Source organism: Rhagoletis pomonella, unplaced genomic scaffold (assembly GCF_013731165.1).
Source record: "Rhagoletis pomonella isolate Grant_MI unplaced genomic scaffold, Rhpom_1.0 Rhpom_scaffold_00271, whole genome shotgun sequence".
NCBI lineage: Eukaryota > Metazoa > Arthropoda > Insecta > Diptera > Tephritidae > Rhagoletis > Rhagoletis pomonella.
Window position 1 is genome coordinate 46,908 of NW_023458825.1, and position 13,590 is coordinate 60,497.

Sequence of the window (13,590 nt, forward strand, 5' to 3'; positions counted from 1 at the left end):
CAATCTGCTCGCATACATATGTATGTGCATTAGGGTGGTCCAAAAATACACGTGCAAAAGTAAAGTCGGAATTTTTATGCTCTCACCCCTAGGATTGTTCTATACCAAAAAAAAATATATCCCAATTTTTTTATTTCAAAATTAAAAAATATTTAGAGGTCGCTCAAAGCGCCCAAAGTTTTCCATGTATTTTGTATGGGGAAAAAAACAACTTTTCGTAGAAATGGTATAGAATTCTTAAAAATCAATATTTTTCTATGAGAGAACTCAATTTGTCTGCAGCAGATTCCCAATAATAATACTCAAATTTTTATTTAACCATTTTTTTAATCGCAACTTTAATTTATAGGTCCGCCAAAATCCCACAAAATCCCCGAAAAATTCAATGGGGGGACCAATAAAAAATCGTTAGTATTAAAAAATGATTAAATACATAATTGGGTTTTATTACGAAAAATATTGGGTTTCAAGAATTCTATACCATTTCTACGAAAAGTTGTTTTTTCCCCATATAAAAATACATGGAAAACTTTGAGCGCTTTGAGCGATCTCTAAATATTTTTTGATTTCAAAATAAAAAAATAGGGGTATATTTTTTTTCGTAATAGAACAATCCTAGGCGGTGAGAGTATTACAATTCCGAGTTTACTGTTTTTGGACTACCCTAATGTACATACATGCATACCCACATAACCATGTACATACGAACCAGCCTTCTGCCAACGGATTCAGGTCAATAGTGGAATTGTTTTTTTTTAAGTTTCATTGACATAAAGTGTTTGGAGCGAAAAAAAATAGTACGTACCAAAGCTTTAGATTGAATTAGCTTAGCTTTTTTAATTAAATTGTATACAGAGGGCGAAGGTGTGAGTGATGAAATCATTTTCTCTGCCATCTGTTATAGACAAAATAGAGGAAATTCGCAGAGACTTAAAGCCTGAATTCGGGAAGCTTGGGATAACTGGCAAAAATTACAAATTTTATCAAAAAAAAATAATAATTAAGCAACAATCAAATAATTTCAAAACCGGGGTTTGCTCTACGGAGACGAAGAGTGGAATATTGTAACAGAGCACCAGGCCTGTCGAGATCGAGGAAAGAAAGCAGTGAACCCCTCTGGGCCCGGTCTTTTTAAGCAGACTCAATCCCTAAAAGTCTTATGTATTGCCAGTCTACAAGAAATTTAATATCTACGGGGTTCCTTCGATATACATATTTAAATAATCGATCCTTAAAACTGGTCGTCAAAATAATTTGGGGTTTTTGTTATCAACTCTCTTCTTAGCTGGTGTGATCACATTAACTTTGTAGTGAGCAAAGTATGTGGGATACTTAGAAATCTGAGGCTTTCTGCATGCTTCACTCCAGTCGGCACAAGACGAATGCTAGTAGGTCAGTTAATTGTACCTATAATAACGTACTCAGAGTTGGTATACAGCAAAGTTTATGCCGCCTCTGCCCTTAAAATTGACATTTTATTTAATCATGTTTGAATCAAATTTGACCATATACATATCTGCCTGGAGGTCTCGCTTGCTGCGGTGTGAAATCTCCGACTACATATGTACATAAAGGCCAGAAACTGCATTTTCCTTTTGCGACTTATGAATACGAAGACACCTTATTACCTATTTGAAAAAAATATCTTTCCTAAATCGGGGCGATCATGCGTTTTAATCTTACCTCTATACAGTTTTAACAATTCCACAACACTGTTTTTCATTGACGCTATACGAATCTGGAACTCCATTCCAATTAATGTTGGAAGCTAACTTAAGAAGAGCAACCTTAAAGCTATTTTCTCTTCACATTGATGAACCAATTAGAATTACTCTCGATATTTGTGATAGATTTAATATTTTATTGCTAAAAGAATAAGCCTTATTTTACTAATGTTTTCTCTGGACGGCGCTGCAGAGCAAACTTGAAATATGGTGGCAAAGAGCTTATAGGACACATGGTCCAGCTTTAAGGTAGACCTTGCTCTGATAAAAAAAATGCCCAAAGAGGATTTCAGTGAATGAAAACATTACAAAGTGCCTCGTAGCAGAACACCTATTTTAGGACATAAGTCATTTTTAGCGGTCTACTACTTGCGAGCGTACCTACCTACTAGGAAAACCTAAGGCTTTGTTTGCCTGGGCGACGGGTACCAAAGAATATAGAGGCTGAATTTCTTTATTCATTCTGAACGTTTGGAATACACTTTTTTGTTTACTTATTCTTTAGAACGTTCCTGATGATATGTTAACGTATATTTCAAAAGCATTCTGTTCATTCCGGCTGTGAAATGGGATTATCCGGAATGTATAAAGAAACGCAGCCAGAAGAATGAAGAAGTGAGAGACGGAAGTTGAAGAAGGTTGTAGTTTAAAAATATTTTAAAAGAAATTCATTGAATGAATGTCGATCGATTTTTGTCCCTGAACATTTTGTATGTTGAGCTCACACGAATTCTGTGTTTGTTGTACATAAGTGAGCCAAAGTGTGCCACAGTAATGTTGTTGTGAGCCAATTGAGCTTCGGGATGAGCACGCCTGGTTTTAAAATCAAAGGCTACTCGAATTAAGGACATTTTTTAACAGAATGTATCACAATATGGAAGAGGGTAAAAAAAAGTAAAATGGGAGAACCACCTATGTTTTTGGTTGGATCTAAATAAGTTTTTAGTTTTCTTGAAATAAATTACACGTAATATAACACGCAGAAGTTTCGAAGTGAGTAAGGGTGAACTAGTACTAAATTTTTCAGTTCTAACTAAACGAATTCAGAGCACTTGTATTATTGTTCGGTATTTCCGAGAACGTTTAACACCTACTTAATAAATCAGTACATTCCGCACATTTTTAACAATAATGACGAATATGTATTTTTATTGCATGTATCTCCTACATACCTTTAACATGCAGACAATGCCAAAACGTACAAATATATTTATGTACATACGCCAAGTTATTGTTAGTAAAGATATTTTTTAAGTCTTTCCTAAGCCTAAGTTAGTGCAACTAGCAGCCACTAATGAATCGATACAGATATATATAGCGTTCAGTTATATTAATAGTCAATGATGCTTCGGTTTCTTTTGTTGTAGTTGCCATCGTCTGCTACTAGTGTTTACATTTAAAATTCATGTCTCGATCAGCTGCTTGTTGGCCACCGACGCGGCCAACATTGTGGCCGCTGCCGTCGCCGTCATCGCTTCAGGTTTACAGCTGAAGGTCTCTAACCATAAACTCAATCAAGTAGCCACTTTACCGCTCAGCTTTTGGCTAAAAAGGCCAAAATCAGGCAATAGCAGCAAGGCAAAATTATCAAGCGATCAATTAGCAACAACAACAACAATACATTGAGACCAGGTGGTATGCAGAGGAATGCAAGAAACTGATCGAAAATGGCCAAAGCGAAAATTCGAGAGAGAGGGAGAGAGAGAGAGAGTGAGTGAGCAAAGGTATGGTTACCTTTATGAACATAAGTATGTATGTATGTCCACATGTATTAAGTGCCGGCTATGCACTTAGCCGCGTTTGTATGTACATATGCATGTATGTGTGTGTGTGTGTGTGTGTGTGTAGTTGGGGCAACCTTTGCGACGCTGAAAAGAGGCAAAATGCGCACAAAGAAAATCAAAATAGAGACTCCCACTGACAAAGGTAAGCAACAACAAAATTAGAAATTATTCATGTAAAAAGGTATGTAGGTTTGCACATATGTATATGTAAGTGCGTTTCATAACTAAAGCACATAAGCTAAGCAGATTTAAATGTGTTATAAATCCAAATGCAATCCTGTATCCCCACTCTTTTAGCCATATTGTGAAAACTAAGCCGTTATTTGTGCTGCAACTAAAATTTTATTTAGGTAAGAACGAGCAGGCAAGTGGAAGTTTAAAGAGGTAGAATTAAATCAGTTTCAAAGTCACAAGATTTCGAGAAAAAGGTTATACTAAACTAAAATCTAAACATACGCACCTGATTCGCAATGTATTGGCAGTATGACCAGAAGAGGGAGAAATAAAAATTTCATAAGGATTTTACGGCGACTCAAGGGCAGCTTAGCTGATGTGCTATAGTGACGAAACACGGTATAGTTTGTGGCTTTGCTGCTAATGAGTATTGTTGTTGTATTTGGCACTTACAACAATTACCTTTTTGTTTTGAGACATTTTGCTCTTACCTTTTCATATTATTTTGTATTTCTATACAGACATATATATTTTTTTTTTGACATTGCTTTAGTGCAGTAGCTGTAGCAGCAGCAGTAGCAGCAGCGCAGCGTTTCGGCATTTCGGCACTTTGCTCAAATCGTTTCAGCTTGGCTTGAATGTTTTTTAGTTTGGCAGTTTTAGTTTAAATTGAAGCTCAACTCTAGTCGCACACGCAAATGAGATGTTAATAAAGTGTTGAATGTTTAAGAAGAAGAAGAAAAAGACGTGGAAACTTAGTCTCAAAGTGACGAAGTGGTGCACATACGTACATAAATACATATATTTTAACGCGTAAAACGCAAAGCAAAAGTAAACGGTATGCAATACGACAGTAGTGCGGTTGAGTGTTTTTTATGCTAAAATAATATATACACACACACACAAATATATAAAACAAGGTTAATTAGTGTAACAAAAAAAAAAAGAAGTGGCAAACCAAAAATTTGTATTTTTGTCAACAAAAAAAAATATTTGCATGCAAACAAAACTTCTTTTCCTAGTAGTTTCAATTGGAACAAAGCGCCTCTTTCATTTATTTAAATTTCAAGTGAAATTCTTTGTGAGGCTTCGGAACTTTTAGTGCAACAAATTGATGACTGAATTAACTGGCACTTAAAAATAAGCCTTCAAATGGCTCATAACACCAAAAAAATATCTACATACATCTTAAATGTGTATGTATGAACGTATAATGGCCCTTAGAAGCCTATGCATTAAGGCGGATCACTCAGCAAATTAAAAAAAATTGCATTCTTCTTCCAAGGGACTAAAAGTTTTTACAAATTTTATGACTTCCAGAATAAACACTTTTTCGTGAACTAGAACAGAATGTCAGTTGGAAGGATAGACAATGTAAAGCGTAGTAACGCTTCTAAAAAAATCGACCAAATTAGTTTGAATGGATATAATGAGGCGTATTCTGGTTTTCGTACGAATCGAAACTTTGAATTTTTTGTATAGAAAATGATAGGAAAATTTCATGATTTTCGATTCGTATGAAAACAAGAATACGCCCCAATCAATCTTCGTGCAAGAAAAAACAAAACGAAAATAATTATATTACCTACTATCAACAGATATTTGTTAATAGACTACTTGTACCGCAAGCTGTGTCTTTTCCTTTGTACTAGGCAGCCATTGAATGCAGGAAACTTCGTGAATTTCGATTAAGACAAGAAAAGTTTAATTAAGTGGGGTTATCATAACCAGGGCAAAGAAATGCTACCCTATGCAGGATATTCTCCCGATTTAGATGAGCATTTCCTATTTCAAAGCCTAAAGGAAAGGATCTGCGGTGAAAGATTGGGGTCGAATGAAGAGATCAATACTAGAACGCCCTTTTGGAGAGCTAGTATTTGGAAGGATAATAGAAAAAAATAGACTCTGTAAATGTATCCAGCTAAGAGAAAGTTCAGTTGAGAAATTAAACGCTTTTTTGTCCAATATAAGATATACATATATATCTTAGCAAGTTATTTTCTTGTATCGATGAAAATTTTTATATGACAAAAATATTTGTAAGGCACACACTTCAGAATATTTCTCATTAGAAATGGTGAGGTGAGGACTAACTTTCTAATTTGGTCGTAAAACCACACGCACTACTATTTTCGGTGACGCACCTTAATGTATGAACATATATTTATGTATGTACCCACTCATTCATACACCAAATTAGAAAGTTTGTCCTCACCTCACCGTTGCTAATGAGAAATATTCTGAAAAGTGTGCCTCACAAATATTTTTGTCATATAAAAATTTTCATCAATACAAGAAAATGGAAGTTATTTAGAAAGTTGGCTTAAATTGTCTCTTGGCAGCGGACAACCTCCACAGCAATATTAAGCAACTTCCATGGTCCTCAAAGTTAGATTTTCACTACAGCTTCGTATTTAAACTCGGGGGAAGAGTTGCTTTGGGGCTCTGGTATTTCCAAGTGAATAAAATCACTCCTTCTGTTATTAACGCCGGGGTTGAAGTTAGCCGCCCAGTTACTCACCAGGTATGGGTAACCTCGCAGCAGATCATATGAAAGTCTTTGTTTTCCACCTTCTCTGGGAAGTCTTTACAAACTCGAACCAGGGAAACGTCAAAGTCCAAATTTTTCATATCATACTAAAATATGACACGATTTGGAGATGTTATTCATTATTGAAAAAAACATTTGCGTAGTTTTCATATCACTCTATGATCAAGGATAAATAATTAAATTTGGGTCAATATAAATATGTACTGAAAAATACCTTTCAAACACTTTGAAATTGATTTCAAATACTTCGAAATGTTTTTGTCTATGCTGAAATTTTTGTTGATGCCGAAATTCAGTTAAATAAACTTTACAAAATACGATTTTTTCGCGACCAAGCCTAATGTATGTATGTACATTCGTGCTTGCACGTGGCCACACGACAATTTGTTGTTGTTATAACTTGTGTGTTGTGTGTGTCCACATGAATGTAAGTAACTTGTGCGCCCTAAAATTGCATGCAATTAATCACCGATGTTACTCCTCATCACATGCCAGTGATGAAAAATTAGGTATTACAAGATAAGAACACAGAACAAAAACAACACAAAATAGAATTAGAATCAATAAAACTATGTAATGATGATCTGTGATAATATCTAACAGTAATTGTTGCACAGCACATGCAATTTTTCGCCACCAAAGTATTTCAACGCAATAGCCATTATAAATACTAAGCTGAAACATTCACTGCTGCTTAGTGTATTTCAATGGTCAGTTATGTGGGCAAGCGTGTTCTGTGGTCGCCAAACACTCATAGCTACTAGTAACTTTTCTACAAAAGATAACACAATCCTTACAACTTCACATTGGCCGCGCGACCACCAATTCGGAATTCAAGTTCAATTAACATTTCATTCCGTTTCAGTTAGTTTCATTTGAAGCATGCAACAAGCTGGCCACGTCTACTCGCATATAATACGCGATTCAACGCGTCCACTGCAACAACCACAATATCAGCGACCACCTCCGCAACCGCGTCGAGTTTTTGTACAAGATTTTCAGGTTGATGCAACGGCGGCACCAGCTTTCGATTCGAGTGCATACAAGTGTAAGCAAAGTGGTGTTTAACACGCACACACACACACACAAATTTTGTGTGTCAGCAAGCGGCCGCTGCCGGAGTAGGGACAAGTGCTTCTCGTTTTTTCTGCATTGCCAAATGCAATCAATTGAAAATCATCATTGAAAATCAAAAAGCCGAAACGAGCACACACACTACACCATGCGAATCGAAATCGAAAGTGTGCTGCAATATTTATGCCAATAAAGTAGTATTTTTGTCCGATAATCAGCAAGCAAAGATGGTATTTGCGGTGATGGCAATGGTTGTGTACTCTCAAACAAATTTCTTAATTATGATCAGGCAGCAGTGTGGCCAGAGTTCAAGGGAGCTCACTATTTTTTTTTTTTTGGCGAGAAAAAATTAAGTAAAATTTTTTGATATTGCAGCATAGCTTTAATTCGTGACCACACAAATAAATTGTTTTTGTGGTTTCAAGTGTTTGAGTTTCAAAGCAATAAAAATTGTAGTGAAGAGTACGGGCATACATACACATTTACATATACATATGTGGTGAAAATAAATAATTTCGATGTTCTTTTGTTCCTTCAACGTGAATTGTAAATCTGGTATAACCATGCCAGCAGAAGTCGCGCGATAGTGATGCGCCCTGTATTAAAAGTCGGTGCGTATCAAATGGCTTGGTAAAGCCATTCCCAGTGCTGACGGAGCTGCTGCTGTCATTTTAGACAGCTGTATTACTTTCGCCTGGATACCAAATTCAGTAATCGCGATTTAGTTTCAACTTATTTGCCTGCTGTTGAAAGCGGCTTCAAAATCACCAAAAAAAAGGTCATTTACATGAATTGTGCCTCATCCTGCAGGTCTTTTACAAAATTTCGCGTATGGTGAATACTTTGTCTATATTGGATTTACTATGGCTAAATAAAGCCTAATCAGAAGACAGTCGACGATGGACTTCACCTTTCACATCATACGCTCTACAATAGCGCATACACTGTTGGAGCATGCGTCGTTCTTGTTGATAGGGCAGACCATTCTTACAGTTACTTGAGTAACTAAGCCGGCAGGGCATCAGATCCAGCGGCCTTGTGGATATCTAGCCACAAAATGCTATTCTTAATTCATCCCAGTCGACTGTTAGGCCATCGACTCCGTCATTTTCAACTGTGGATTCATCTCCTCTGCAATTTTCTCAGCAAAGGGGATAAGATTTCCCTCCTCCCCCCCCATAATTTTAGCATGGACTGATCTTGGACGCCCTGTTTGTTTCTACAGCAATTTGTACTAGCGTATAAAATTGCCAGGCGTATCTCTTTTTTTGGCAGCATTTCTAAATTTCCTCACTTGTCAAATTCAATGAACCTCAAGGAAATCCGTGAAAAACTGACTGTAGCATTCTTAGGCTAAAATTACGAGCTTAGTTCGTTAACGTAAACGTCACCGTTAATCTGCTAATGGCATACATACATCTGTATGTACAACATCCATGCAGCGGCCTAGACATTCAACAGTATCTATAAAAATTAACAAACAAAAAATAATAAAAAATAAAAATAAAAAAAAATAAAATAAAAACTGGTTTTCAGATCTCTGACGATAGATATATGTATTTCTTTTTGATATTTTTTACTGTACTTTGATTTTTGCTTAAATGTTTTTTTGTTTTGTTTTTTTTTTTTTTTGTATTACGTCTCTATTGCTTTTATTGCCTCTTCTCTTTGTTTACCGCCGCTTTGACCTCTTCCTTAGGCACGTCTGTTCGATTCAGTCATCTATTTACATTTCTGCTAACTCTTATTTTGTTTTATAGATTTTTTATTTTCTTTTGTTTGTTTCTTTCACCTTTTTACTACTTATTTATGTGTCAAAATGTAAAGTAAGGGCCCATCTAAGCTATTCATTTGAGCGGCATAAAAAAGTGCGAAAATCAACAACCGATTTAAAAGTTTAATAACCCACCGCCAAAGTGTTTCCATACTGTTTTCTAGAACCTGCTCAAGTTTAGTCTGTAAACCTGTAGACAGTGTCAGAATGAAATAAGCAACGCCAATAAGAGGTGATAATATTTAAACAGTGACAATATAAATAAAATTAATGTGAAAATTAAAGCAACCACCAGTGCAAACAAATGTAACCAACGCTTACTCATAACGAAGAGACTTTTTCTGTTAAAGTAGTTAAATGTATTCTTTATTATTTCACAATCCATAATATTTATGTGTCTTCTTCATCATCTTCATCTAAGTGTTTTTTTTTTTTACATAGTTCTCGTTCATCATTAGTGTCTGTGCTTTTGTGTGTTAAATACATACTTTTTGGTGATACTGTAAGCTCGCCAGATTCGATTTAGTAACTTTTCGTCAATTTGCTTCTTTTGCTGCTCCCTCATGACAACAGCAAACATTGCGAAGAGTCTCTTCCCTGGCTCTGTACCTCGGTGCTCGTCGAAGATGCTTCATTGGTCGTTGATAGTCAGTTTCATTGGATTGTTAACAGCTGCTTTGGGCGCCTACTGCGGTTGGTTCCTGTTTCCCAGCATGGTGGATAAAAAGGTCGAAGAGGTGAGTATGTTTCTACATAATTTATGTATTCCTAGCACCAATATTAGTAATATTTTAATTACATATGAAAGCAAAATGGCACATCTTTGGTATATACCTACCAAAAAATTCCTCTTTTGGATTGCCCATTTCTCTGCTCCCGTTCGATTCTAAAATAAAGGAAACCTGTGACATAATTCTGTGTTCATTTCATAATCTAGTAAGGCGAAATAGAACACTCTCTATCCGTTAAAACTTTGTCGGGCGAGTAGATGGCATTGAAACCCAAATGGTTGCTTAAAACGGCAATTTAGCCACCTTGGTACACGATTTGTTCTGTTCTGGCCTTACTAGTAGCTTCTCTGCAAACCTTTTTAGGATTTAGAAGTCAGTGAAATTCTCGCTATCCACTTTTGAAGACTTTAACGTACCGCGGATATTTTCACCACAGTGGTCCGGTAAGATAAAACTAAAAGCTCAGTTAGTCAACGACGTAGCGTAATATCAAATTTACTGTTGATAGAGAGAGAGAGAGAAGCAACGGCAACGTCACCGCCATGCGGTGGTGAGTTTTCGTTAACACGCGAATCCCATAAATTTGTCCTTTTTTCTCAGTGCATACATAGGAAGTAAGAATTTTGAAATGAGCTTTCCGTAACTTAATCGTCTTCAAATTCATAGATCTCATCTAATAAGGTCAGTTGAGGGGAAGATATTTAGTTGACGTAACTAAACTCTTTTCTCAGTGTAACTTCGTCGTCGGGAACGTCTGAACTAAGTTTACAGCAGTATCTCAATTTTATTTAAGAGTATTTGTAATACTTTGGAGCTTTTCAATGATTTACGGACCAACATAGCACTCACAGATCCAAAGGTATTGGATTGAACATCTTGAAGGCCATTTCGAATACTCATGTATTTCAGCTCGTCATTGCAAGACTTAAACTTCGTTTGACCTTCATTAATTGTTGTAAAGTTTCGTTAAGTATACTGAGTTTAAACAATGAAAACTTAAGTTCAAGTTCTAGGAAATAAACTTCGTAGCGGCTTAAAACGTTGTATTTTTTTTTTTTTTTTTGAGAATATCAAATGCATTCCAAAGTTCACTTGGCTCAGTAGCAGGCGGAATATGTTTGCCTTAAAAGTTCTGAGCGAATACAAGGTACTACAAAAAATTACTTTTCATTCACTTAAAGTTACTTATTTTACTTTTTAAAACAATTAACAAAAGCAAACAATTGCTGCTATTGCATGGAGGCACTCTATCATTGCGTATGTATGTATGTATATAAAAGCACATGAATGTACCTTATAATAAGGTCCAAAAGTATTTAAAATTAAGTACATTCATCAGTTGCCATTGAACCATTTTCAAATCAGGCAATAATTACTTTCCGAAAAAAATAAAGATTATCTTCTTGGCGATGGCCTCTGCCTGACCGGATAAATCTGACTTGACATGGCGACTACAGACTAAAGTGATTGAGCATACTATGTATTTCTGGGTGTGTCAGCGGCTGGTAAACAACTTAAGCGCTAAGAACCTTAGCAATGCCCAGTGGCAGTAATTAAGTAACACCTGTCGAAAAAAAAAACAATCATAATAGCCACAAAATCTAGGGTCATTGCAAAGCAGCAAAACAAAAATTAAAAAAACGAAACAGAGGAAGCGGATGGCGCTCATTTTAAGCTGTAATTTAACGCAGACTGCAAATGTAATGTCAACGAGAGTGCTGGCAATCCCATTGAAGACAATTCAAGGGCAGCGTGCGTTTTATTGCCTGTCACAATGAACCAAGAATAATAATGGCAATAGTAAATAATGATTATAAAAATATAATCAACGCAAAATTTGCAAAAAAACGTACAAACGTACATACATACATACAAGCCAAGTGGGGGAAAAATGCAAAAATTTTGCGTGCAAAAACAAGTTCATTGACAATGGCCCCAAAATGCAAGCAGACCAAAAATCATTGACTATGGAGTGTTTGGCTGAAAAAATAAACCGAGCTTCTATTTTTTTTATTTACCTTTGCGAACAAAAGAAAAGCCAATTTCAAGCGCTACAACAACAAACAAGCCATAAACTTCAAATAAAAAACTAAAAAAATGCAAATTTAAAAGCATGTAAGTTCGGGCGAAACCGAATTTTCTATACCCGGCGCAGGTATCAACTTTCGTCGTTCCAACTTTCTTTAAACTACCTAGAATTCTATAACAGTCTTATTTAACGTAAAAATACTGTTGTAAGTATTAACTTGGATTAAATGAACGTCCTCAGTTATTGAAATATCGGAGTTTTCATATATCCGAAAATTACCGTTGTACGGTAAGCCGGTGCAATTTTAGTCCGATTTGAATAATTCTCAACGAATTGCTTTTTCGAACGAAGGTTATTAAATACACCGAGTTTAGTAAAAATTCATAAATCGGTTACCGAGATACACATGTGTGGTCATAAGTGGGCGGCGCTACGCCCAAAATCCAAAAATTTATAATAATCCAACTTTTTGCTCAGTGGTCATTGCAGTAATCGATTTTGAGTCAATAAACTTCAGTAGCTACTGATTTATCGCAGTTTTCGTGTTTCTGTAAATAACCGTTATATGGGAGGTGGGCGTGGCTATTGCCCGATTTCAAAGACTTTCAACAGATTTCTTAGCTAGACCCTACCCAAGCCTCGTACCGAGTTTGGTAAGGATTGGTGAAACGGCTACTAAGATACAGTATGTCATCATAAGTGGGCGGGCTGACGCCAATTTTCCAAAAATTTCATAATAATATTTTGTTGTACCAAAATTCTACTTCACATACTAATTTTGAACAATTTGGATCGAATATTTACTGAAATATCACAGTTTTTGCATTTTTCAAAAGTACCGTTATATGAGAAGGGGGGCGTGGTTACAGTGCGATTTCGCCCATTTTCAATAGCAACCTACCTTGGATAAAGGGAACCCCACGTACCAAATTCCGTTGAGATATCTCAATTTTTGCTCGAGTTAGCGTATACACGGGCGGACGGACAGACATGGCTTAATCGATTTCTTTTTTCATCCTGATCATTTATGTATACATTTGTCTATATCTATCTCGATTCGTTTTGGCTGTTACAAACAACCGTTATGCGAACAAAGTTATAATACCCTGTGCACAAGTGCGCTCGGGTATAAAAATTCAAAAACAAACCAACCTACCACAAGCATAAATGGCTGGCTAGCAGCGCCACCATGTTGCGCAACATTTGCTTCAGGCAAACGTGTTGCCAGCGTCATCGCCTTTGTTGCTGGGCTGCTGGTACTACTTTTTTTTTGTTGTTTTCTTGGCTTGGCGCGTTAATGCTTCGAAGCACGCGTTGACTACCTTTGAGCGCTACCGAAACGTGCGAAAAATTTGAATTGGAAAACAGTTACAACAACAAGAATAACAAATTTGCATAATTAGTACATATTTAAGTGTGTACAAGCAATGTGTTATTAAGTGGCACTAACCTACAGCAACATTTTGCTTTTTTCATTCCCCTTTAGTCAACCGCAAAATGTGAAGAAAAGCTATTGAAAAAAAAATGCAAGCGGTACGCATGCGCGACAAATTTTCGTATGAATTTGTTGAAAAGAAGAAAGTAAGAACACGTTTACAAATACGCATCTATAAAATGGGGAGTTAGACGGGAAATAAAAGCTCCGTGTACATTTTTAGCACATAATTTCAAAAATTACACATTTTTAATTGTATCACTTTTGAAGATCGTGTGCGATGTGATGACCAGTTTTAAGAGTGCATTGATATT

At 36.1% G+C, this 13,590-nt stretch overlaps 1 protein-coding gene across 3 annotated transcripts in view; it reads left to right on the forward strand.

The window, feature by feature from the left end:
• The first annotated feature begins 4,322 nt into the window (after window positions 1-4,322).
• The window catches only part of LOC118750503 (sensory neuron membrane protein 2), a 47,885-nt gene continuing 38,617 nt past the window's right edge, over window positions 4,323-13,590 (forward strand). For 2 of the 3 annotated variants that reach the window (XM_036485214.1, XM_036485216.1), the window contains exons 1-2: window positions 6,947-7,281; window positions 9,523-9,818. In XM_036485214.1, coding sequence (XP_036341107.1) covers window positions 9,645-9,818 — 174 coding nt within the window. In that variant the 5' untranslated portion in view covers window positions 6,947-7,281; window positions 9,523-9,644. Of the gene's footprint in view, window positions 4,521-6,946; window positions 7,282-9,522; window positions 9,819-13,590 lie in introns of those variants that run through there. The other variant, XM_036485215.1, reaches the window with a different exon arrangement.